The sequence below is a fragment of the Alexandromys fortis genome, unplaced genomic scaffold (genome assembly GCF_014885135.2).
Source record: "Alexandromys fortis isolate MF-2015 unplaced genomic scaffold, M_Fortis_MF-2015_v1.1 scaffold_6, whole genome shotgun sequence".
Classification (NCBI taxonomy): domain Eukaryota; kingdom Metazoa; phylum Chordata; class Mammalia; order Rodentia; family Cricetidae; genus Alexandromys; species Alexandromys fortis.
This window is the reverse complement of record NW_026067902.1, coordinates 20,727,872-20,754,519: the sequence shown is the minus strand read 5'-3', so window position 1 is coordinate 20,754,519 and position 26,648 is coordinate 20,727,872. Positions and strand designations below refer to the sequence as shown.

At 47.3% G+C, this 26,648-nt stretch overlaps 2 protein-coding genes across 2 annotated transcripts in view; one reads left to right on the top strand and one right to left on the bottom strand.

Moving 5' to 3' along the window:
* Nucleotides 1-2,704: 2,704 nt before the first annotated feature.
* Thbs1 (thrombospondin 1) lies at nt 2,705-17,505 on the top strand. Its single transcript, XM_050134017.1, has 21 exons — nt 2,705-2,794; nt 3,040-3,602; nt 4,474-4,549; nt 4,813-5,015; nt 5,103-5,225; nt 5,988-6,081; nt 7,383-7,556; nt 8,036-8,212; nt 8,530-8,703; nt 8,958-9,085; nt 9,189-9,341; nt 9,699-9,917; nt 10,353-10,460; nt 11,009-11,168; nt 11,301-11,419; nt 12,965-13,199; nt 13,381-13,608; nt 13,779-14,050; nt 14,458-14,555; nt 14,661-14,800; nt 15,410-17,505. The coding sequence occupies exons 1-21, from the start codon at nt 2,731-2,733 to the stop codon at nt 15,415-15,417; spliced, it is 3,516 nt and encodes a 1,171-aa protein (XP_049989974.1). The 5' UTR covers nt 2,705-2,730; the 3' UTR covers nt 15,418-17,505.
* A 2,358-nt stretch (nt 17,506-19,863) lies between these two features.
* Nucleotides 19,864-26,648, bottom strand: part of Fsip1 (fibrous sheath interacting protein 1) — a 115,963-nt gene continuing 109,178 nt past the window's right edge. Inside the window, exons 11-12 of the mRNA XM_050134009.1 lie at nt 23,503-24,010; nt 19,864-21,501 (exon numbers count right to left, since the gene is read on the bottom strand). Of these exons, the coding sequence (XP_049989966.1) occupies nt 21,446-21,501; nt 23,503-24,010 (564 nt within the window). The 3' untranslated portion in view covers nt 19,864-21,445. The remainder of the gene's footprint in view (nt 21,502-23,502; nt 24,011-26,648) is intronic.

Genomic DNA, 26,648 nt, shown 5'->3' with positions numbered 1-26,648 from the left:
GCTGGTGACCTGAAGGGGCAGCCCTGCTTGCTCCTGTGGGTTTTCACAAGGGGAGAAACATCTTAACCTCTGTGGGTATCTTCCGTTCATCTCTGTGGCACAAAATCAAGAGGGAAGAGAGGAGCCCAAGACCATTTGTTACTAACCCCCCCCCACACACACACACACTCCAGGAACAGTTCGCTCCTAAGGGCCCCACCAGGAAGAATTAGTGCAAATCAGGAAATTTAAAATAATCGCCTTTCACAGAGCAAAGGGGACTTGAGGAAGGAACCGGAAGCGAAGAACAAGCCGGGCTGCTGATTCCAGAATCTTCAGTGAGCCGATGAGTCAGCGCGGCCCGTGACTTCAAGGACAGGAATCTAGCTTGACTAATCGTCCAGTAGAAATTTTTACTCCTTGTTCTGAATATTTGAAGTCCAATAAACAAACATGTGTCAGGAACATAGTTATCTACAAGAGGCACTTGCTGTGTTCCCTGCGTAACTAGGAAACACTCTGTAAGCGCCCCCCCCCACCCGCCCGCCTTGCATACACACGCGCGTGCAGATTACAGACACCTTGTCACAGAACACTCCCACACAAGGAAAGTGAAATCGCTGTGTTGAGCGTAAACTCGTGGGTGTTTCCAAGCATTGGGAATCAAGCCAGGTGTAACTGATAAGCGGAGGGAGGCCCAGCGGTCCCTCCGCCTGGCCCCATCCTGATTCCGCTGAAATCCTTATTTGGTAATGCTTTTACCTGGGTCCCTGAACTCAGGGCCAAGCCTGTTCACGCGGGACCACAGCTGGGGAAGCATCGCCACTGACGTCCTTCCCAAAGAGATGAATGGAATTCCAGGAAGCTGGAGTCATCTTGGCTTGGGACCAGTGGCATGAAGACCAGACATCAGAGACGGGAGCATCAGGCCTGCTCATGGAAATGTGTATACCCACAGAAATGGAACCCAACACCTCGGTTTCGGGAGCCGAAAAATGAAAAGAACGTTTAGGGAGAAAAAATGAGGAATAAAATAATAGGCAGAGCGTAATTTATTGCTCTACGGATCGGTTCTGTAAATAAGTGTAAGCTCCTGGAGCCAGACGGTTCAGCATATTCTCTAACCAGTCACGTTAAGAAACACGAGTGGGCACAAAACTGTTTTTCAAGACACAATTTCATTTTTGCCCCGCGGGAGCTGGGCACGAATTCGGTTCTTTAAAATGCCACAAGAAACTCTCCGCCGGGATCCCCTAAATCAGAATACAAATGCCGCCCCCAAGTGGCCATCTGAGGAAGCACAGTAGAACTGGGAAAGAACTCTGGACTTGGACCGCAGGAAGACGACCTTGGTGCCCGGTCCTGCTGCTGGCCCTGGCTACACCGCACTTGCCACCCTTAGTGGGTCAGGCGGAAGGCAGGCGTGCGGGGCAGGAGTGGAGCGCGAAGCACAGATGGCGCAGGATTCCCCACCCCACCAGGATTTACCCGAGGCAGTTTCCTTATTAAAGGGGTCGGACACATTAGCCTTTTCACTTTTATTTATAAACCAAATATTTTCAATCTCCGAGTGTCTCCGTCATTGAGGCATTCAAAGAGACAAGCTTTAGTGAAAACCCCTTTAAAGGGTCTTAGGTGGTCCCCAAAGGAGCGTTGTGTATGGGAACCCTCAGGCGAAGGGCTGGAACCCTCATGAGGAGAGAGCCTCCAGCCTCCGTGGCGCAAGAGCCTAAGCCCTGAGCCCGAGTAAGCCAAGGGCCAAGGCTGCGTGGGTGGAGACCTATTTTTCTGAGAAGTTCCAGGGCTCCTGTGCCCGATCAGCGTCTCCCCCTTCACTTTCAGCCCGTGAGCTGCACGCCAGGAGTTGGGGGGGGGGGGCGAGGCGGAGAGAGGAACCCGTGTCGTAGTCAGTCCCCCGCCGCCCCCCTCCTGCCGCTTCCTGCCCCGACTCCTATTGGCCAGGACGATTCCCAGGAATGTGAGCGTCCCTTTAAATGGTCCGGTGCTCCTCGAACAAGCCAGCCACTGCCCGGAGTCAACCGGCTTCATCAGACTCCTGCAGGCAATCCCGACGCAGACACCCAGCTCCGCCACGGTCTCTCCGGGCGCACCGTCTCCACCAGACTCGGTGTCCTTGTCCTTCACTGCACCTTTGCCACCACTCTCCGCCGCTACGCCCCAGTGCACACAGGTAAGCCACCTACCGCTGCCGCTGCTGAGCACCTGACCAGTCACCTCAGGCCCCTAGGATGCAGAAGGTCGAGCGAGTGACTCCCCTCGAGCGTCTACTTTTTCTACTTTTCCCGGTCTTTTTGCCCTAACTGTCCCTCAAGAACTTTCTGGAGTTGGTTCTCTCCAGCCTTAGGGTTCACAAACAATTACTCCAGGACACCCCAAGATTTTCTCACCGAGTACTCTTTAGGCTGCCTCTGACCTTTGCCGTCCATGTCCCCAAATACATTCTGTAGTCTTGTCTAAAGGACTGCAAGGAAAAACCCCAAATCACTTTACGCCCCTCATCCTGGAACACCACAATCCCCTGTCTCTGCGATCTTAGTTTTTACTGGTGCCCTCTGCAAAGTAAATCCTTTTGCCTTTCTTTTCAGCACATATGTGGCCAGACACACACACACACACACACACACACACACACACACACAACTTCTGCCCGCCCACCTTGTGTCCTGGTCTCTGGTTCTAATATCCTGTGCTTCTCCTTACAGGCTCTGTGCTGAGCACAGGGGCTCTACCATGGAGCTGCTCCGGGGACTAGGTGTCCTGGTCCAATCCCATGTGTGTGGCACCAATCGCATTCCAGCTGACTCTCTGACCTCTCTCTCTCTCTCTCTCTCTCTCTCTCTCTCTCTCTCTCTCTCTCTCTGTCTCTCTCTCTCTCTGTCTCTCCCCCCCCCCCCTGTGTTTTCCCTAGGCTGTTTCCTCTGCGCCCTTAGTGCCAGGGTGTAGTTTCCCTGCCGATGTACATTCAGCGCTCTGGGTGATCACCAAGAGTTCTCGCCTTGCCTCTGGCAGCCTAGAAAGCTGATTGTCCTGTCTGCCTTACAGAGTCCGGGGCCGACAACAGTGTGTTTGACATCTTCGAACTCATCGGAGCTGCTCGCAAGGGCTCGGGCCGCCGACTGGTGAAGGGCCCTGACCCGTCCAGTCCAGCTTTCCGGATTGAAAACGCCAACCTGATTCCCCCTGTGCCCGATGACAAGTTCCAAGACCTACTGGATGCTGTGTGGGCTGACAAAGGCTTCATCTTCCTGGCTTCCTTGAGGCAGATGAAGAAGACCCGGGGCACACTCCTGGCCGTGGAACGGAAAGACAATTCTGGCCAGATCTTCAGTGTGGTCTCCAACGGCAAAGCAGGCACCCTGGACCTGAGTCTGAGCCTGCCAGGGAGGCAGCAAGTGGTGTCAGTGGAAGAAGCGCTCCTGGCCACTGCCCAGTGGAAGAGCATCACTCTGTTTGTGCAAGAGGACCGAGCCCAGCTCTACATTGACTGTGAGAAGATGGAGAGCGCTGAACTGGACGTCCCCATCCAGAGCATCTTTACCAGGGATTTGGCCAAGGTTGCCAGGCTCCGCGTTGCCAAGGGAGACGCCAATGACAATTTTCAGGTAAATTTTTTTACCTGTCGCAAAGGCTATGTGGAGATGTCCGTAGTCTAAAGTGTTCCCAGATGTAGGGAGCATCGGACACCCCCAGAGGGCTGGCTAAATCACAAATCACTACCCCAAACTCCAGGGTTTCCGATTTGGTGGGTGGGGTGAGGGGCCTGAGAAATTACATTTCTAATAAGAACTAAGTTGTAGTAATGCAGGGGCCTGGAAATCATGCTTCCACAGCTACCCAGAAAAACAAGAAATGCTTTTCCTTTTACACTCAACCTAGTCCATTAGCAGACACTACTTATATGCTCTTAAGAGAATAACCGGCCAATTTTAACATGGCTTGAAAAGGGTACTTTGTCAGCATTTGAGTGTCTGGTTATAGGGTGTTCTGGATGCTTCCAGTCTGGATCCAAGGTAGGAGTAGTGTGCTGCTGTGCCTTGTTCTCCCTCTCCTCTCCTCTCCTCTCCTCCCCTCCCTTCCTATCCCCTCCCTTCCCCTCCCCTCCCCTCCCCTCCCCTCCTCTCCTCTCTCTCTCTCCATGGTTTTGAACTCCCTCCCATATTAACTCGTTGACACTGGGGATTGTACCGGAGTATCCTGTTCTCCAGACTTGGGATCAGATTCCATTTCCTGTGTCCCCCAAGCAGTCTCCTAACTAGATAACTGGATCCTTTGTAACATGCTCAAGTTGGCAGAAGACACAATGAGGATTTTAAAGTTGTTTGGCAATTTATGACCGTGTGATATTTTGGCAGGGTGATCTTAAAACAGTTCTTTTAAACTTTGGGAGTGCTTGTCACGTGCTTTTCCAAGCAGAGCAGAGATAGGCCGCCCCACCCACCCCCACTGTCTACATTGTGTGTTCTCTGCCCACAGGGGGTGCTGCAGAATGTGAGGTTTGTCTTTGGAACCACCCCAGAAGACATTCTCAGGAACAAAGGCTGCTCCAACAGTGAGTACCCCTGTGTTTGTAAGATTTGGGGAATCCCACCAAAATATCCCGAGAAAAGCAAGCAGCTCCAGGATCCATACACGGCATCCCAGGGAAACAGAGTTGAAGTATACAGAAGTGGCCCTCACAGGGTACTCCACCCTTGCACGCACCTACTCTACACTCATCCCTCCTCCCAAATGAAATGTCTCTTACAACCAAGAACCTGCAGGGGCTGGTGACATCAGCTGCTGAAAGCCTTTCTCTCGCATGTTGTTTCTCAGCCGCTGCCAACATCCTTCTGACCCTCGACAACAACGTGGTGAACGGCTCCAGCCCCGCCATCCGCACCGACTACACTGGCCACAAAACAAAGGACCTGCAAGCCATCTGTGGCCTCTCCTGTGACGAACTCTCTAGCATGGTCCTGGAATTCAACAGCCTGCGCACCATCGTGAAAACGCTGCAGGACAGCATCCGCAAAGTGGTCAGTGCTCCCATTGGCCAGCCCTTGAAGATCACTCTGGGTGGTCCCGTGGGAGGCTGGACACTCATGAGCACTCTCCCCTTTCAGACGGAGGAGAATAGAGAGCTGGCCAGCGAACTGAGGCGGCCTCCCCTCTGCTTCCACAATGGAGTCCAGTACAGGAACAATGAGGAATGGACTGTGGATAGCTGCACTGAGTGTCACTGCCAGGTAAGGGACACTCACAAACTACAGTAAGCCTTAGTGCCCTGTGTCTCAGGAGATACTCAAATGACCACACCCGTTGTTAAATACTCCCTTGCTATCAAAGTGATTTTTTCCTTTAATATGTAATTATGACATCTATGAATTCCTTTTTAACTCTGGAAAGGTTATCAAAGTCTTAATCCCATATCAGGCTGAGTAGCTAGAACAAATCTACCTAAACATTGGAGTAATTTAGCTGCCTAAGTTCAAAGACCAGGTATTGAATGTCAGGTACATAAAACCTGCTCAGAACATTCTTTTCGGACCAGCCCTGATTTGTATTCAGCTCTGGCAAATAGGCTCTTCTAACACTGTTCAGATCTCGAGCTCACCAGGGAAAGTAAGTTAAAATGCAAACCACTGATTACTGAACTGGGGACGCAACCCTCGTTAAATTCCCATTTTTCTCTAATCAGTAGTAAAGTTGTATCTACCTTTGAGAGGCTGATAGGAACTACAGAGTTTGGTGACTTCCCTTGCACACATGTGTTGTTCTGTGACATCCACACATGACAGATTAGCAGTTAGAAAGAACTTTCCACCCTGCAGCTAGGTGACACTGAGGACTTCAGATCCAGCAGGGACAGCCCTCCTGTAAAAACTACTCTGCTGGCGCATTTACCTACCGCCCTGGTTGAGTCGTGGCTTAGCATGGAAATGCCACAGAAAGCTCCTCTTTGCGATGTGCTTGGTAACATATTTCCCTCTCCTTCTCCTGCCTTGCAGAACTCAGTTACCATCTGCAAAAAGGTGTCCTGCCCCATCATGCCCTGCTCCAATGCCACCGTTCCCGACGGAGAATGCTGTCCCCGGTGTTGGCGTAAGTTCCAAAAATGGTCTAACCATTCTTCAGTGGCAAGTTCAGTTTGGGGGGGACATCCTGACAGCTGGACACGACACTGGAGACCGGCCCCTCCCAGCTCATTAGATATTTCAAATCAGATTCTTGCAGGCAGACTTGGATAGCTAGAAGCTAGTCTCTTGAACAGAGCCAGAGTCTCCATGGTGACCAAATCTGAACTACCCATCTGGATTATGGCATAGGCAATGATCTTGAAGGAGTTTATGGATTCTGATGTTATGCTGTGAGGAAAAAAGATGAATATGGTAGTAGACTTAAGCTGATTGCTTTTAGAAATTAATCTTTTTGTTAGAGAAAATTATTCACCGAGAATTAGTAAAAGCTGGTGTAAGGGTTGCATTGAGGCTTGCAAAGGTGCCTGTTTTATCTACCATGATTGGAGGCCCTAAGAGATTTGCATCTGTTAAAGTTCCAGGGTGATAAAAAAGAACCCAGCCACTCTGCAGCTGTGTGACTTTCTGCCTCTGGGGCTTGTTGCCAGCACTATCGCTTTGTTGAGGAGATATATTAATGCGGAAGGCACAGGTCATAAAAGTGACTCATCGTGGATCGGAAAGAAACCAGGGATGTCCCATTGCCCTTCACTCGCATGTCCAGAGTGGCACACGTGTGCCATGGGTCAGAAGAGTCAATCGTGCCACAGCCATGTTTTTCTGTGTTGGGCAGATCTCTCTCTGTCCAGCGTCTGTCTGAGATGTGAGTTACAGGGGACAAAGCCAGCTGAGAGCTAGCAGGGCTGTGAGCCTGAACCAGGAGTCCCTGTCCTCTGGCAGACACTTGTGATTGTTGTCATGGTGTCTGAGCAGATAGTAAGCAAACAGTTTCCTCTTGTGAAACTGTGTACGTACGAGGACACCAGACGCCGGAGTGAGAGGACAGACAAGCCCGCTAACCTCATGGCTGAGGCAGAGACAAAGCCCCGTCAGACTGCCTTCAAACACCTGGCCCGGGGCTTTCCTGACTGATAGGAATGATATAGACTAAGACTAGCTGCCTAAGACACTGATGCTCTCCGACATCAGTACCTGGAAACACTTGAGACAGTAAGGGGGAACACGCGGTGTGAGCAGGTCTTCACAGGGCACGCCCTCACCCCAGACCTGTACACATGATGACCCGGGATGAACTCCTGGGCCACTGGTCCAAGATGTGTGCTGCTTTTTCTCCTGCATAATGGACCCTCTGTGCCCTTTGTCCGGGGAGATCTCTTATGGGTCACATGGTCATTGGGTGCCAAATGACCCCGTTTCTCCCCGCAGCCAGCGACTCTGCTGATGATGGCTGGTCCCCCTGGTCTGAGTGGACTTCCTGCTCTGCAACATGCGGCAATGGAATCCAGCAGCGCGGCCGCTCCTGTGACAGCCTCAACAACAGATGCGAGGGCTCTTCAGTGCAGACAAGGACCTGCCACATCCAGGAGTGTGACAAGAGATGTAAGCGTCATGGCCACTAAGGGGTGACAATCGCACTTCTCAATGCTGTCCCCACCAAGAGGAGCTCCGTAGCGAGGAGCCTGAGGGCACAGGTTCTGGGCTTGGGATCTGAGTCTCCATTATACTCCAAACCTCTGCACTCTTGAGCATGGCCTTCCCTCGCTGAGGCCCCTTCTCATCTATAACATGGGAATGATAACCATTCTTGATAAAGTTTTATTAGGCATTTTCTCTAGATAATACATATGAAACAATTTGAATAGACCTTGGCTCTTGACCAGCAACCTATAAATGTTCAGCTATTGATATCAACTCACACAGACAGCTAAATACTGTCTCTCCTGTATATCGGCATGTGGCCATAGTTTCTACTATTCATTAGTTTAAGTGACCACTTGTTAGAATTATTGGTGTCTGAGACTTCCTTTGTGGCCCCTTCCAAAGCAGCACCGTTTGTGACCATCCGATTTACCTTTCAGTTAAACAGGATGGTGGCTGGAGCCACTGGTCCCCATGGTCGTCTTGTTCTGTGACCTGCGGGGATGGAGTGATCACAAGGATCCGGCTCTGTAACTCTCCCAGCCCCCAGATGAATGGGAAGCCCTGTGAAGGTGAAGCTCGGGAGACCAAAGCCTGCAAGAAAGACGCCTGCCCAAGTAAGTGTGGGCCTGACCCCGGGACACATGGGAGGCAGTTCTACCCGGCTGGTTACCTCCTCTCTGTGGCCTCCAGTTCAGTGGACCATGGAGCATGGGGGCTCACTCACTAGAGAAACAAACAGATACAAAGTCCTGCATGTTCAGCAACTTCTTTTAATGAAAAACAGAAAGAAAACCATTCCAACCATCCCCGGCTCCCAAGCATCCTCCCCATGGCCAGGTTAGAAGGCATTTCTGACAGGCTCCAGACAGGCTTCTGGGACAGCAAAAGCACCTGAAAACTGAATTTTTACGTGCGGCTTATTTTCTTACAGTCAATGGAGGCTGGGGTCCCTGGTCACCATGGGACATCTGCTCTGTCACCTGTGGAGGAGGGGTGCAGAGACGCAACCGACTCTGTAACAACCCCACACCCCAGTTCGGAGGCAAAGACTGCGTTGGTGACGTCACTGAAAATCAAGTTTGCAACAAGCAGGACTGTCCAATTGGTGAGCTGTGAAGCCAGGAACAAAACCACCCTGGGAGCTTTCTGATCTATGCATGTCACAGTCAGCACTCACTAAGGGGGAGGGGGGCTATTGGTCTCTCATTGGTCCTGGTGATCTGATTACTCTAAGATGCATGGGGACCATTCCCAGTAACAGAGACCCTAGGATGTCTTCCTCTGTATCATTTCTAAGGAGCACATGACCGTAACAGCAACCTAGATGCAACCATTTACCTATCTCTTTCCTCATCTCAGATGGATGCCTGTCCAACCCCTGCTTCGCTGGTGCCAAGTGTACCAGTTATCCTGATGGCAGCTGGAAATGTGGCGCATGTCCTCCTGGCTACAGCGGAAATGGCATCCAGTGCAAAGATGTCGATGAGGTAAGGAACCAATCAGAATGGAGAAAGCGGCTAACCTGGCCCAGGGCCCTTCCTTAAGACAGCGTTTTTCCAAGTGCTAAGCAAACTCTCATTTCATCCACAGTGCACAGAAGTCCCTGATGCCTGCTTCAATCACAATGGAGAACACCGCTGTAAGAACACAGACCCTGGTTACAACTGCCTGCCCTGCCCACCACGGTTCACTGGCACCCAGCCCTTTGGCAGAGGGGTCGAACATGCCATGGCCAACAAGCAGGTACAGTGGAGGAGCAGGACAGAGTAGAAGAGGGCTGTAGACCAAACCACTGACAAGCAGAGGGCACGGAATGCCCAGTCTCAGATATAAGACTGGGCGGCCAACATATTTGAAAATGCCATAGTGAGAGGAGCTGTGTCCGATGGGCTTACACATGCCATGTTTTACATGCTCAGCAGTTCAATGTCAAACAGCTTTTTCCCGTAGCCTGGATATCCTCAGAATGGAGGGGGACAGAGGACCCCCCCTTTCTCCTAATAGGGCCTCTTTCTGCTTCAGGAGGGGAGGGATCTAGACTCTATGGTGTCTTGGGACTTTTGAGCATTCTGTGATAGCCTGGGGATACTGTACCCCCAGGTGTGCAAGCCACGAAACCCCTGCACGGATGGGACACACGACTGCAACAAGAATGCCAAGTGCAACTACCTGGGCCACTACAGTGACCCCATGTACCGCTGTGAGTGCAAGCCTGGCTACGCGGGCAATGGCATCATCTGTGGCGAGGACACGGACCTCGACGGCTGGCCTAACGAGAACCTGGTGTGCGTGGCCAACGCAACTTACCACTGCAAAAAGGTACCGCCAGCCTCCCTCGTGGGCTTCCCTCTCGGGAGTGTGCCGAGGAATTCTGAGGGTTGAGGAACTGAAAATGAAACAAAGATTAAGCCTCCCGGGTGCTGAAGGGCATTGACTCTCATCATCTTGGAGTCATTTGGTGCCAAGATCTCCAACAGGACAGGCCCTTTTGACATCTGTATCCCAGAGTCAATTGCTTTGTTCAAGAAGGCCACTCTGCTGGTGCCTTGCAGAGTGTGTGTGCCTTATGGCCACAGCATGTATGACCTCCACAAGAGTAACCTCCCAAAATACCTCTCGTGGCTTCACCTTGCCCTAACAGCATGCCTGCGCCTGAGCACTCTGTTAGGATATCCCAGTGTGGGCCTTCATGTATGCACCAAGCGAGGGAACGCTAACTGTAGCTGTTGCGTGTCTTCTTTTTTTCCCCCTTAGGACAACTGCCCCAACCTTCCCAACTCAGGGCAGGAAGACTATGACAAAGATGGAATCGGTGATGCCTGTGATGACGACGATGACAATGACAAAATCCCAGATGACAGGGTAGGGACAACGTGCTCTCTAGTCCTCCTTCATTCTCATGAAACAATGGCAACCTGAAACACTGGGATCTGAGGGCCTTGCAGAGTGATAGCAAAACACATATGCCAAACTGATGTGTTAGATCATTAGAAACTCGTCAGTACGTCTCCATAGTCTTTGGACACTCGTGTTGCTTAAAGAATGGTTAAAGAGTTTTGGTTTTCATCACAGCTTCCCCCAATTTGAGAAATTAAGGCGATACACATAGCATTCTGCTCCCAAGATTCAATTCAGGTATAATGTCTGTCTGAGTGTGTTTTTATGAAGACAGCTGAGATGATGAAGTTACACCTTGTGTCTCTGTTCATTGTCGCCAAAAAGAATCTAGTTTTCACCCAGCGTGTCTTCCCATGTTGGTATTTTACCTGCGCTGAATACTGTTAGTGCATCGACCAAGTACAAGACAACCACTGCAGATCCTTAGGGGTTTATAGTTCTGTATATGGGGTTGAAGGCATCGGCTGGTTTCCTAGGCAGTCTCATAGAGTGTCCATTTCTCCTCTTTGCAGGACAACTGTCCATTCCATTACAACCCAGCCCAGTATGACTGGGACAGAGATGACGTGGGAGACCGCTGTGACAACTGCCCCTACAACCACAACCCTGACCAGGCAGACACAGACAATAACGGAGAGGGGGATGCCTGCGCTGTGGACATCGACGGAGATGGTAAGGCTTTCCCTGGCTTGACGGCCTGCAGAGACAGTGACACACAGGGCTTACTTAGTGTCTGTTACTGTGGGATTTAGTTGACATGTATGGGGTTGCGGGACTCAGCTCCCATCTACCCTTCCTCCATAGGCATCCTCAATGAACGGGACAACTGCCAGTATGTTTACAACGTGGACCAGAAGGACACTGACATGGATGGAGTTGGAGATCAGTGTGACAACTGCCCCCTGGAGCACAATCCAGACCAGGTAGGTGAACTCCCCTCAGAATCACTCCACGAGGTGTTGTGTCTTCCTTTCTATGCCTTTAAGGCCGTGAGTTCAACAGACTTCAAGCTCCAGCATTACTGGGGTTCCCAGGATCCCCAGAGCCATTTGCAATGCACTGTAAAGAGTTTGCCTGATATGAGCCCTTGGCAAACTCCCCTAGAGATTAGTGTAGAAATCCTGTGACCTTGGTCTTGTTTGCTGCTGCCGTTAAGATAAGTTACACACAGAGCTGAGACTGGCAGTTCCAATCATATCCGACGCATGGAAAACAGGAAGGCAGTAACCAGAAGTGAAATAAGCACCTGCGCCGTGGCCAGCAACAGAGTCTGGTAGGAAATCAGGAAGCTAAACGACTTCTCAGAGCTGGAGAAAGCCTGATTTCTCCCGTTCTCCCAATGAACCCAGCCTCGGGGCTCCTCCCCGTGCAAGCTGTGGGTGCTCCCGATGGTGCAAATATGTGTCAGCACACGGGTTCCCGATGGTGTAGGTGCGTGTCAGCACACGGGTTCCCAGGGCCAGAGTTGTCCTTTTGTGTCACTGTGCTTTGTTTCTAGGAAAAAAGCATCGTGAGCTTTCTTATTCTTAAAATGATGGTTCTGAAAGGTTTAGCAATCAGAAATTCAAACAGAATTTTTTTTAAGGATTAGAGAAATGAGAACTCAAGTTCCTCCTAATTATGAAGTTGTATCATTCTAAAAGCAAGATGACTTCAAGCCAGCATCATAGGAAACCCTGGTTGCCCTGTACTCTCTGAAGAGGTCACCTGTTTGTGTGTGGGCCTACCAGATTATTAAACATCTTAACCTCACTGAAGGAGTTTTTGATTCCTCAGATTAGAGTAAATTTTATAAGCAAATTTAAACATCATATAAAAATCTCAAAAACAAAGTCTGTGTAAATACTAGCAAGAAAACATCCAGTTTTTATATAGACAGCCCCTAAGCACCTCACACATATTGAGTGCTAAGCATTCTGGGAAAATCTGTTTTGAAAAAAATTTAGGGTTTGACACTTTATCTGAGCCAACAGATAAAATCTTTATGGAATAGATGTATAAAGTCAAATGCCTCAAAAATAAAAAAGTTACTAATATCTCATACATATTAAGCAGTCTGCACAGACTGTGCCATGATTCAAGGCCTGGAGTAGAAGTTGACCTGTCAGTAATTTGCTGTTAATGTCAATTGGAAATTATGAAATGTACATCAGGGGATTTCAGTAAGCCTTAAGATATAAACAATAAACATCGAGTTCCCTTGAGTGGTATAAAAATAACTCTGTGTTAGTTAGGAAGCCTTCTTGTGTATATTTTTCAAATATTAAATATCTCTTCTCAACTTTCACGTAAAAATAAGGATCAAGGTAAAACCCTCTTTAAAACTTGATGAGTCCTTCTGTGGTAAGAGGAAAGTAAACCTGGGTCCCACTATCCATAGAGAATTTCCCTGCCCCAGGGGCACTGATGTTGCCTTTAATCTTAGTGTGTATTATTTGATTCACCCTCCGCTGATGCCTCTCTTCCAGCTGGACTCTGACTCAGACCGCATAGGGGACACCTGTGACAACAATCAGGACATCGATGAGGATGGCCATCAGAACAATATGGACAACTGTCCCTATGTGCCTAATGCCAACCAGGCCGACCATGACAAAGATGGCAAAGGAGATGCCTGCGACCATGATGATGACAATGACGGCATCCCTGATGACAGGGACAATTGCAGGCTGGTGCCCAATCCTGACCAGAAGGACTCTGATGGTGAGTCATGTGGCCACTACTGAATAGCATGCCTGATACCTTAGCTGTCTAGAAGAAAGAAAAGCAGAGCCCCTGAGAAGACAAAGTAACCAAACACCAGTATTTCTGAGACTGTGAATTTGTGACCCACTCATAATAGCACTTCAGAATTTCACTCAACGTTTGCCTTCTTTGACCTTAGGTGATGGCCGGGGTGATGCCTGCAAAGACGACTTTGACCATGACAGTGTGCCAGACATTGATGACATCTGTCCTGAGAACGTTGACATCAGTGAAACCGATTTCCGCCGGTTCCAGATGATTCCTCTAGATCCCAAGGGAACCTCCCAAAATGACCCTAACTGGGTCGTGCGTCATCAGGGCAAAGAGCTTGTCCAGACAGTGAACTGTGACCCTGGTCTTGCTGTGGGTGAGTAGTGAACTCCTTAGATCCAGAGGGGATAATGCCAGAAGGAGGCAAACATGAATTATGACCGTTGAGCCTATGGAGGGGACCTATGACCTCAAGGTATCTGGGAACATCGTGGAGAACCCTGTAGAAGCTGCCGCCTTTAATCTGACTCTGGCCTTTCCTTCCAGGCTATGATGAGTTTAATGCCGTGGACTTCAGTGGCACCTTCTTCATCAACACCGAGAGGGATGACGACTATGCTGGCTTCGTGTTCGGCTACCAGTCCAGCAGCCGCTTCTACGTCGTGATGTGGAAACAAGTCACCCAAACCTACTGGGACACCAACCCTACAAGGGCTCAGGGATATTCGGGCCTGTCTGTAAAGGTTGTAAATTCCACCACGGGGCCTGGCGAGCACCTGCGGAATGCCCTGTGGCACACAGGAAACACCCCTGGCCAGGTGAGAAGCTACATCATCTAGAAGGGAGAGTTGATGGGCCCCTGAGGGAGGACAGGAGACAGTTCACACTGGGGAGTCTTGACTGTCAAGCTCCCAGAATCACCAACTGTGGTACAGAACTCTAGTGTGTTAGAAGCGAGTGGGTTAAAGCCAAGAGTTCCACTTTAAGCCAAACAGCCTCAGGCAGCGTCAGCCACTTCAAGCCAAACGCTCCTTTCCTTGTCCCCTCTTTGCTTTATGGTCACTGAGTGGCACACAGTAACTGAGAGATGCTTTCGGGAAAGTTCCATACTGCCCCTTCTCCAAACACAGGTCAACTCGTTAGCTTTTAAGCCGTTTCATGTGGAATGAAACCCGAATCTTCAGAGGGAGCTGTGTTTCAGCCTTTTCTGGTCCTTTTCCTTCAGGTGCGCACCCTGTGGCACGACCCTCGTCACATAGGCTGGAAGGATTTCACTGCTTACAGGTGGCGGCTTAGCCACAGGCCAAAGACGGGTTACATCAGGTAAGGTTGCTGTGATTAAATTTCACTATAGCCACACCAAATCGGCTCAAAGGCTAAGACCGGGAAGTGGCAGTCCCATGAATGAGATCTTTTTCTTCTGTGCAGGGTGGTGATGTATGAAGGAAAGAAAATCATGGCCGACTCAGGACCCATTTACGATAAAACCTACGCTGGCGGTAGACTAGGCCTATTTGTCTTCTCTCAAGAAATGGTGTTCTTCTCAGACATGAAATACGAATGTCGAGGTAGGAGCAACACCCATGAACATACAGTTAACATGTCTACAGATCGAAAGGATTGCAGTGACGGGAGGGTCTCATATGAAGACGATGTTGGGGAGAGAGCTGGTCATTTCCATTTTGCTCTTGAGGATACAATGCTAAACGTGAAATCTATGGCATCCTGAATCTTTATCAGGAATATGAGCTCACCCAGCAGTCTCTGAACTCCTACACAGGTCAGAGGCAGACAGTAAGCAAGTAGCTACAAACATTAGACTTTATGGGTAGCGCTTTGAAGGTCTGTGTGTTTATGTAGCTCATACTTGGCTTACGGTTTTATTCATGCCATCACAACACAAGACCAGGCACAGGAAGAGTATTGGTTTTCACAAATAGCCTTAGCTTTAGTGCCTCCATTTCCTTCATCCCATGGTTACTTAAACTCTAGCATCAGACCCACCACAGAGCAAGTTCTTAGTACCTATTTGCTGAGTCTGATGTCCGCAAACTCATGATTCTGTGCCTGTCAGAGCTAGAGAGTCAGCCCTGAGCCGCTAGTCCAGTGATTCATACTAGGATGACTGTGTGCCTGTTGATTGCTTTCATTTACATACGTCTTTGCTTACTTAACAGATTCCTAATCACTAGCTGTCAGTCATAACCAGCACTGTCATTGCACCTTCTGGAACCAAGGGCTAAAGGAAACCCCCCTGCCAGGACCACCTCTCCCTGCCTTCCTTGCTTCTCTTCTTGCATAGTACGGACTTCTAGAGCCTGTGACCTGCCTCAAGAAAATGCAGTCTTCAAACCCAGACTCAACACTCTCGGCCTTTAACGAATGAGAATGGATCTTCCAAGAACATGAAGACTAATGACGTCAGTTTGCTTTTGCGAAAGCGAAAGTGTCTCTTTACTTCCCGCTGGGAAGGTGCCCACGGCACTCCGCCTTCCTCACAGAGCCAGGGCTTCTGTGAGGGCATCTCCAGGCCGCGCTCTCAGAAGCGTTTCCAGGATGTCAGAGAAAGAAGGACTCACTAGAACTCAGCACCGAGCCACCCCTGACATAGGTCCTCAGGAGTGGGGAAGCAGGAGCCAAAGGATGATGCTTACCCAAGAGACGATTGTATAAAGAGAATACGGAGGCGCTGTTACTCGTTCGGTACTAAGTCATTTTCAGGGGACAGACAGAAAGACTTGCTGCATGTCCATCTGCTGACCTGTGTGAGTTAACCCAACCATCCATACGGGCGCTTGAGTAACAGGAAGGGAAGGAAAGCCTGGCTTCCAGACTTCCTCCCTTCAGGCGCTCCTCACACATCTGCAGTGGTCAGGGTAGGGGTTCGAAGTGTGAGGCCACGCTGGCTGCCCTTGGCTGGTCATGCTGGAACTGACGGTTCATTCTGCACATGCTATGTGCAGATGTAGCAGGAGCACAGGAGACCATCTCAGTGAGCTCTCGCTGCCTCTGCAGGAGGGGCAGCACGCCTTCATTTTATGGTTAGAACGGCACAAATTTTCTATCAACCTACCTGAAACATTCCTTTTCCTTTTTTCTTTTTTCTGTTTCCCCAGTTACCATGGAGTTTTCCAATTCTCTTCTGGTTTTTGTTTAACAAACGCTTTAGCAATGTAATATATTTATATTTTTTTTCTCCCTACTCTGGAGAGGACACGTCTGAAGGATTGTTACTGAAACAGGAAGCGTGGGACTATCTGAATCACCCTCGTAGTGAGTCTTTATGACTGTAAGATTGTAAATACAGATTATTTATTAACCCTGTTCTACCTGGAATTAGATTGCACATGGCAAATGTTTGCGAGCAGGTAGCTGAGGTGGATCAGCAAAGCTCTCCAAAACCAGTGTGTGGAAAGCCAGCAGAAGTTGCTGCTTCTCGGTTGGGGGCTTAGAGTGAATGATCCAGGCTCCCTTGGCTTTTCCCCTGGGATTTCTGTCTTTCCAAGTGGAATTAGGTGGCCACCAGCTGCACGAGCTTCTCCTTGTAAAGGAAGCCATGAACACTCTAGGGCTAGTCCACACCATCCCGTGCCTATTCCAGGGAGGAGAAAACATAATCACCTTCCTTTTTTCTCTCTCTCTCATTTCCCCAAAAGATACAAAGGTGGAACTTATATACAAATATTACCTCATTTGTTGTGTGACTGAGTAAAGAATTTTGGATCAAGTAGAAAGAGTTTAAGTGTCAATAAACTTAAAACTACTGTCGTGTCTGAAAAGTCAGTGTTGTAGATAGCATGAGCATCCTTTGCGGAAGATGATCCCAATAAAGAAATAGCTTTGAAATGTTAAATACAACCTCTCAAGGTTCTGGTTTTGTCCTAACATCTTGTACTCTGTTGCTTTATTTTTATAAATTATTTTCTCATCGCCATTGGAACAGAGATCTCAGACTATGTAGATATGCTATTTAAATAATTTATCAGGAAATACTGTCTGTAGAGTTGGTATTTCTATTTTTATATGTTTGCACACTGAATTGAAGAAATGTCGGTTTTTCTTATTTTGTTTTAGTTTGTTTCTTTGGTTTCGTTTTTGTCTTTGCTTTTGACTCCCCAGTTTTTACTATTTGCCAATACCCCTTTTTTTCTAGGAACATGCTTTTTTTGTACACATTTTTATCCATTTTACATTCTAAAGCAGTGTAACTTGTATTTTACTGTTTCTTATGTACAAGGAACAACAATAAATCATATGGAAATTTATATTTATACTTTCTGTGTCTGTGTTTATTTTGTTCTTGATTGTCTGGCTATCATGGGGGTATGGGCAAAAGTCATCCTTTAACCAATAGCACAGTTAACCACATATACATTCTTAACCACATATACATTCTTAACCACATATACAGCATGGCAGGAAATAGCATTCAGGGTTCCTGTGTGATTGACAGACGCTAGACTCAAGACACATTTGCTAGATTTTTGGAAGACGAAAAGCATGAATCTGCCACATGAAAACCTTAAAATAAAAATGACCCTTGAGTCACAGGCCCCAAAGAAAACATTTCGTATTTTATTAATATTAGGTGTCTTATGTTGAATCCTCAAAGTCCAGTTCTGTTTCTAAAAGGAACAGTGATGACAAAGGAAAGGACAGCTGGGAGAACAGGTGACTTTCCCTGCCCCTACATGATGTCACAGGATCACAGAACAGCAGCTCCCAGGGAAGCCTCAGGGAGGAGCTGTCCTGGGACTGAGCCTAGGGCTCCAGACAGTAGTTTGGAGAAAACAGACTTCGGGCACAAACAGAGAACTAAAGAATTACAAAGGTGGGGCTAGAGAGATGGCTTAGCAGTTAGCAGAGAGCCGAAGCACAGTGTCCCTTGTGGGCAGCACCGCCATCTCCTGCAACACTAGCCAGGGATCTGAGGCTTTCTTGTCGCCTTTGTAGGCGCCTGCACTCACATTTACAAACTACACACACACACACACTCATCGTCATCATCATCATTTTGATCACTTTGTTACAACACAGCAAATTTTAGAAGGCATGTATGTGGGTGTGAAGTTATTCAGTGAAGACAATGTTATCCTGTTCAACATCTGAGCAGAATCTGAGGCTTGGATGGATTAACCATGGATGTGCAGAGCTGACTAATTTCCAATTCTAATAAACAGATCAATAAAGGGAGAAATACTAGTAGGTGAAAGATGGCTTTGAGGTCTGGGAAACACTGGAACAGATTGGCTGTGTGAAGTGGAGTCTGCTTCCCTGGCTGGACCTCTCTAGTCGAAACCACGGCCTTGGGTGGCGTGAGGCAAGGAGGAAGTGCCGCACCTGCCCCACAGGCTTACAGAGAAGCAGTGACAGCTAGCAGATTGCAGAGAACGTGATCGACAGTAACAACCATCCGAAATGCGGCCTCAGCTCCACTCAGGTTGCTCCCTATGTGGATTCCTGGAGGAGAATCCTATTTAATTTTTAGCAAAATGTTGCAGCAAAGCTGATGGAGAACATCGGGCTGAGGCAGGAAAAGTGGCCAGGTTGGCGCTTTCGGGCTAGGCTTGTTCTATTTCACTGTAGGAACAACCTTCAAGTCAGTAGGCTATACCAGATTAAAGACTTGTTAAAAACTAGAATTACATCATCAGGATGATAGACTCTGACTCATACGGGAGTTTATTGTCATGTGTTCTAGGACTGTTTGGCTGGAAGGCCATAAACTGGGTCCTGCGGAATTTACAGTCAAAGCGGTGTTGGTGGCTTACAAAAGAGTCCTGTCTAGAAAAACTATACTACAGCCCCTGAATACCTTCATAAAGTCAGTCTCTCTCTCTCTCTCTCTCTCTCTCTCTCTCTCTCTCTCTCTCTCTCTCTCTCTCTCTCCCCCTCCCCCCCCCCCCTATAATTTTTATTCTTGTTCTTGTTCTGGAGGAAACGCCCCAGCTTATAGGAAGCCAGAGTGGTGTGGAGTGGTGTGGCTTGGTTAGGTTTTAAATCAGGAGACTGTTGTTAAACTACACTGTATAGCTCGCTCATTCAACCTTGCTGCTTTCAGCCAGCATGCTGTGGAAGGGTGTTACTCTTTTTAATTAAAAAGTTCATTACGGAACCTCATTATCTCCTTCCCCTTGCCTAACTCTGGCAATAGCCGGGCTCCTTGTACCTCAAACACCATCTGCAGAAGCTGTCTGTAAAGTCATAAGCCTGTGCAATTTCCATAGAAATGGCTTCCTTTGTGTTTCTCTTTCGGCTTCTCTCTTCTCTCTCCTCTCCTCTCTCTATGTCTCTGTCTCCCCATCATCACCCCCTCTCATACACGCAGCCCAAATACAAGAAAAGCATGGATGTAGGAGGCTTGAGCTCTTCTGAAGGGCTGGTGCGCAATAATAGCTTCCTTCACTCTGTCCCACTTCCAAGTGCCCCCCCATGCCACCCCTGCCCTCTGATTGTTCCCACTGAACTCTTCAGTACCCAGGAGTGCCACAAAGCATTCTGAGAGAACCCAAGATCGTGATCTCTTTTAATTTTTGCCGGCATCACACAGCAAAAGTCAGGCATTACAATAAACCACACTGCAGTACATGGACATCAGTGTGTGCCGTTGCTATTTAAAATGGGTAAACAATAGGCTAGGGTGTGCCTCTGTGGGAGAGTGCTTCTTGGCTAGTGTGTGCAAGGCCCTGGGTTCAGTCCCCTGTACCTCAAAATCGACAGAAATGAACCAACAGGAAACTGAAACGGGAAGACAGGACAAAGACAGCCATAGGAATGTTCATGCCCTTGAATAGCTATAGGATTCTTCACCTCAGCAAGTCAGGAAGATACATAAGCAATCATTGAAGTCAAGCAGGGACAGCAAACAAAGGGGACAAAAGCAAATAATGCTGTCCATGCAGTAATCCAAACTACGTCTGGGCTGCGATAAGCTTATTATGAATTAGGAATGAACTAGTCTTACATCTATGAGGTCAACCCAACATACACACGTGGCCATAAAAGCTTCTCATGAGATCGGATTACTGACCCAGAACTGGACAAACATTCTCTCTTGAAATGGTGCTACAGACTTTCTTTTAATAAGGCCCACCTTTATGTCCTGCATGCTAAAAGGCCCACCCTCCAGAAGAATGTAACAAACTGAGAGTAATAAAAAATCCATCACGCTGCAACTTAAGAAAGGTATCATCTGGCTCAGCGGCTAAGAGCGCTGGCTACTCTCCCAGAGAACCCAGGTTCACTCCCAAGCACCCACATGGCAGCTCACACCTGTCTGTAACTCCAGTTCCAGGGGACCCAATGCCCTCATACAAACATACACGCAGGCAAAATACCAATGTACATAAACTAAAAATGAATCATTTTTCAAATGTATTTTAAAAAAGAAAAGGAAAGAAAGGTATTGTCGCTAACTAGAACAGACTCAGCAACTTTCCTTTGTTATGGGAATTCATTTCTTCCCAAGGCAAGCTGTACTTGTGGACAAACAATCAGACGGGCACAGAGAAGGAAAAATGAGGCAGAACAAAAAGCCACTGTGGCCACAATCCACCTGAATCATAAAGAGTGGAAACACATAAGCCCAACACAGTGGGCTGGAGATACAGTTTAGTAACAAAACGTTTGCATCCAGATGCACAAGGCCCTGAATTCCATCCCCTGCACTGCCCCCAACAGAATGAAACAGAGAGCAATAAACTAGTGTCCACTAGACTTCACACCACCTGCGTATATGTTACAATGTTGGTTCTTTTTTTGTTTTGTTTTGTTTTTTTGTTTTTGTTTTGTTTTTTCGAGACAGGGTTTCTCTGTAGCTTTGGTGCCCGTCCCGGAACTAGCTCTTGTAGACCAGGCTGGCTTCAAACTCCCAGAGATCCGCCTGCCTCTGCCTCCCGAGTGCTGGGATTAAAGGCTTGCGCCACCACCGCCCTGCCACAATGTTGGTTCTTATAGAGTATCCTTGAGATCGTAACATTAGCGATACATTTGTAAACAATTTTCCCAGGAATTTCAATGAATAAAAACCAGCAAACATTTACACCCCAAGTTTCAAAACTATCAAAAGAATGTAATCAGCAAAGAAGGGAATTCAAACGTTGAGATCATTTGGGGAATAGTCTCTATGACACATTCACTATTACAAAGGATTCAGGAAAAAAATAGATAACGCCACTTCATTTCCAACTTTCTTAGGCTTAAACCCCAGAAAGTCATGCTTCCCGTTTTTCTGGTTCATCCACAGCATCTCCAGGCTCCTGTGTATCTGCTAATAAAATAACTACAGTGATTATGCAACCAGGAATACACGCATAATTAATAAAAATTACTCAGCCTGTTAAGCATTAAGTCATTCATTCTGCTGTATGATATAATGACCACAGCCTATTTGCTGATATAGAGTCGTTACCAAAAACTACAGACGACATCAACGGGGAAAATAAGGTCTCTCTTTTCACTGGGGCTATCGTTCAGAAAACAATTGAGGGTTGAAAGATTGGAGATTTAGGGGAAGACGTAAAAATTACCTTTTGGCTTTCTACGAAGCTTCTGAGGAGTAGGTTGGAGTCAAAAGTAAATGCTGCATGAGGACCCACTGCCTTTTTTCTCTTAAAAAAGAGGGGGGAAATTGCTCCGCAAATGGAACATAGTTTTCTGTCTTTGATAGAAAGGCTAGCAAAAAAAGGTAGAACCACAATGAAATCAAATAAGAGAAGACAATAAAAGGGGAAATCAGGAGAAAATTGTAGGTTGTGTAGTCAAAAATTGTCTGCCCTCAAAAGGTTACTATAGGCCTCGCAATTCCACTCCTTCATATATGCCCGAGCTCAAAGGAAAACAACACACAAAAAAAAAATGCCCAACAAAACTTCATATTTAAATATTTATATCAGCATTATATGTAATAGCTGAAAGGTGGAAAGGGCCCAAGAACTTATCAATTAATGAACAGACAAATTAAATGGGCTGTATCAATACAAGGGAATATTACTCAAAGTAAAAAGAGCAGAGCAGGGATACATGCTGCAACATGGGTAAATCTGGAGAACACTGTGCTGTGTGTAAAAAGCAAGCACAGAAAGTGTGTGTTATAATGCCACCTTCAGGAAATACTCGGAGCATGCAAACTTACAGAGGTTCAACGTAAAGAACTGTGGTGACGGTGTAGTTACAAGGAAGTATCAAACAGGATGTAGAGGGAGCTGGGGCAGGTAAGGAAGGGGCTATAGCATCACATGCATGCCCTACGCTTTGTGAATTTGAGTCCTCTTCTGTGTAGTGGTCAAATCCCACCCAGCAAAGGGCTATTCACGCTTGGGGGCTAACCTCAAATCACACCTCCCATCTCCCAGCATTCATTGCTTCTCCTGTAATCTCACCCAATCAATACGGACTCATCCCAAGTTGTTAAAAAAAAACAGGAATCAGGAGGGAAACGTGAGTTAAGAGGGAAAGATGGAGAAATGAGTGTGGGGTTGTCAAGTAGCCCAGCAGGCAGAAACACGGGACTGGGGTGGGTGTTAGTTCAAAATCAACCAATCATAGACCTCAAAGGGAATAGACAGACATTAGATAGATAGATAGATAGATAGATAGATAGATAGATAGATAGATGATAGATGGATGGATAGATAGATAGATAGATAGATAGATAGATAGATAGATAGAAACAGGGAGGGAGAGAGAGAGAGAGAGAGAGAGAGAGAGAGAGAGAATGGATTTTAGAGTAGGCTACATTAGAGATTAAACTGTTTAAATAGGCTCACAAATTATGACATCAATTTCTGACACAGATAAGTAATTGAATACTTGTTTGTGTTAAAAGCTACTCACAGTGATTGGCTCCTGAGCCATTGCGCTATTGTAAAATGCATCATATCTGGAAATGTAAGAGTGGTCTGGGCAGGCATTTTACATCTGAGCATGGTCTTTTACAAACGTATTCCCTGAGAGCAAATTTTATCATTAAAGTTTAGAGACTGAAATCTTTTTAAATTACTTATTGCTATTCAAAACGCTTTCTCTTTCTGTCTAAAAATCAACACTGTCTTCAGGATGGCAGAATTACAGTGAAGACTCCTGAGCCCGTTAACCTCTCCTTACCTCTTAAGAACATTGATAAACACTTGCCTAGGCTTGCCTGCTCCTGATGGCAGTGCCTGGGCTGACGTTAGATGCGCGTCATTGCACCCTCCTCTCCTTTAGCCCACAGGATCACTGTGTTGAGATGACTGAGAAATGTTCACAAACCACATGCTCTCCAGCCTACCTGCTGATGCTGGCTCCTCTGGATGAGGCTTTGGCTGCTGGTCTTCTGAAGAGGACTCCACATCGATGGCATCCAGGGCATCCTCCAAGAAAGGGGGCTTTTTCAGTCTCCCAATGCCAACGGTCTTTGACATAAAATAGTCCGTTGCATCGCTGAAAGCCTCCTCCTTAGTGAACTGGAGCTCTTTCATGGTCTCCATGTCTGCCATGAGAGCTTCTGCTTTGTAGTGCCCAGCCAAGGCTCTGGTGAGATAGGAGCCCACGGCAGGTCCACACCCCTCGTCCTCAAGCCTGTTTGCATCATCTAGCAGGGATTTCTGGACCTCGACTTTGGACTCATCTGGTAATCCGCAGGGGGTGGATGGGCAAAACTGGGAGGGCTCAAGGGCTGCGTCAACGTCTTTGTTTTCCCCTCCAGAAGAAAGGGCAAGAGGGACGCATTTCTGTTGGGATACACACTCCTCCAGAAGACACTTCAGCTGCTCCTCGGAGAGACGTGTGGAGTTTAGCTGAGGAGACAGATCGGAAGTTTTCACGGTCAATTGGCTGATTGAACATGTTTATCCTGGGTAAGCGTCCAGGAATACAGTGGAACTTCAAGTGTCAGGAAAGCACACACCCAACACGTGTGAACAGGAAGCAAAGTTATTCTGAAGCCTTCCCAGCTGCAGGAGGCTAGACAGTAATGTCCAGAATAAATTCAGAATCAACTGTACACAGCAATCTGGAGGAGGAACTCATACAACACTGATTTTAGAAAAACGAACCACTAGCACCCTCCACACACGGAGAAACAACTGGAGCTGAAGAGGAAGCACCTTCCACTGGGGCACACGGAAAGGAATCCTTCCATGACTTCCTGTCAGAATTCTTCTGTCTCCACCCAGTCCTCGGGGAAGACCGCATGCCACTCAATTCTGAAACTGGGGGAAACCAGGACCAATGGCACCGCCATCACCCCCCCCCCCACACACACACACACACCCGGGATTCACCATTCACGTGTCTGTCCACTGCTTTCAGTAGACAATACTGCCGAGGACAGAAGAGGAAGGCTGAAGGTGTGGTTGCTTCCTGAGTTGTGTGGTTGCTTCCAAGTGACAGGCCTTGACAGAGGCCAGGGGCATTCCCAGGGCAGCGCATCCGAGAAGAAAGATTTGATCACACATATTCAGTCTCCACTTGTAAAGACTATCCAGGGATGAGTGTTTTAAACAAGACATGAATTTAAAAACCCTTTTTCCTGTACCATCATGTGCAGAGGCTTGAACCCAGGACTCTGCACACGGTAGGCAAGCATTCTGCCAACTGAATTACGGAGTGGCTGGTGTGTGTTGACGATATGTGTGACATTCTCTAAAAACAAATGTAATTGACATTAAAACCCCGCAGTTTTCTTCCAGTGATGTTCTGAGAAAACACCAAACTGAAAACTGTTCAGAAAGGAATGGCTTCCTTCACTGAAACACAGTGAAAAAGTGCCCTCCTCCAGTAAGTCGGCATTCAGAGACGCGGAAGAAAACACTAACCAATACGCCTACCTGACAACAAGCAGGCCCCATAAGAAAGCTTACTCATCAATCCCAAAGGCCGTAACTTCTACCTCAGCAATGCTCTTCGCCTGCTGTGAATATCCACAAAGAAGGAATGAGAGATGAAGGTCAGTGGGGAAGTACCTAACTATCGTGTACAAGGCCCTGAATTCAATCCCCAGTAACACACATAACACACATACCCCCAAACCAGAAGAAGCAGCTAAATATTCTATATGCACTGTATAGGTACATGCACAGTACTGGTTGGTCTCGCCATTATTAGAACAAGCATAACTGACTCCTTCCTCTCCCCCACCCCTTCTCAGGCAACTAACAAACAGTAGAGTAACAAGTTTTATAACACACTTTTAAAAATAGATCATATTTTTTCCAAATTACATTGAACTAATCTGTAAAACTCAGTTGATGCATGGTTATGTATGACTTTAATCCCAGCACTCAGGAGGACAGAGGCAGGTGGATCTCTATGAGTCCAAGGCCAGTTTGATCTACATAGTGAGTTCCAAATCAGTCAGCATTGCAACCCTGTCTCAAACGAAAAATTTTTTAAGAAAATAAAAAGTCAGTGGCAACCACTGTGAGTTTGACAATAATAAGAAATTGTCTAGAAATGTTTTCATAGGGATAATCTGGAATACAATTCAGATAGCTTAACCTGAAGTCAATATACATGTGAAGAAATAGGAGTTGAAGTATAATATAGCAAATCATACTTTTAATAAATAACTTCCAGAATCCAGATGTGGTATTAGTCCTATTTTCAGGGCATCTCCTTCCCCCTACTATACAAACCTAATTAACTAGACAGCAAAGGCAGTCCTCATACAACAGTAGGGGCTTAAAATACACCTTCCAGTGCTGCTTACATGAAACGTTCACAAGGAGGGGACTGCCAGCTGGATTTAGAAAGAAGGCACTACATAAACCCCCTTATCGGACGTTTGTCCTTATGAAGTTGTCAGACAACAGAACAACTGGCTCCGGGTTGGAGCAAGAGAATAAAGGACTGTGGAAGTCGGGCCTCTGAGGCAGCAGGTGGGAGGGGGAACTGGCAAGGAATCGTCTAGGTTTGGCTGTTTCCAAGAGCAACAATGATAGATTAGAAGCTTGGAAATTCTGACGATGACTTTGGCTAGCTACCCAGAAGAGTAAAGCAATTATGAACTCTGAAAGGAGAGCAAAATATTTTATAAAAATGAGGGGTGCAGAGTCAAACACATACAGAGGATGGGGAAGAGGGAGAACCAGGCAAAAGTGATTTTTATCTGTAGGACAAACAAAGACCTTGGAAATGGAGAACCGAAGATGAGCTTTCAACTAACTCCTCTGAAATGGTTTTTTATAAGCAACTGGTTTTTAAAAAAGAGATAAAGGGCAGAGGCGCCGCTGGGGAGCAGGGAGTATATATCACGTGCAGGCTCTGGATTCAGTCCGCAGTGCCACCAAAATGCAAAGAAAAACATACAAAAGCCAATGCAGAGAACACTTCCCTGTTAACACGGGAGAGCAGCTGGCTATGGGTACAAAAACAATATTAAAAATAAAACTTGTATTCTTTAGCCTCTCCACAATACGGTGGTAAACTGTTATC

Coding starts and splice junctions, on each gene's coding strand:
- Thbs1 (XM_050134017.1), top strand. CDS start 2,731: ATGGAGCTGCTCCGGGGACTAGGTGTCCTGGTCCAATCCCATGTGTGT. Junction 2,795..3,039: donor GTGTGGCACCAATCGCATTC/CAGCTGACTCTC, acceptor CTGTCTGCCTTA/CAGAGTCCGGGGCCGACAAC. Junction 9,342..9,698: donor ATGCCATGGCCAACAAGCAG/GTACAGTGGAGG, acceptor CTGTACCCCCAG/GTGTGCAAGCCACGAAACCC.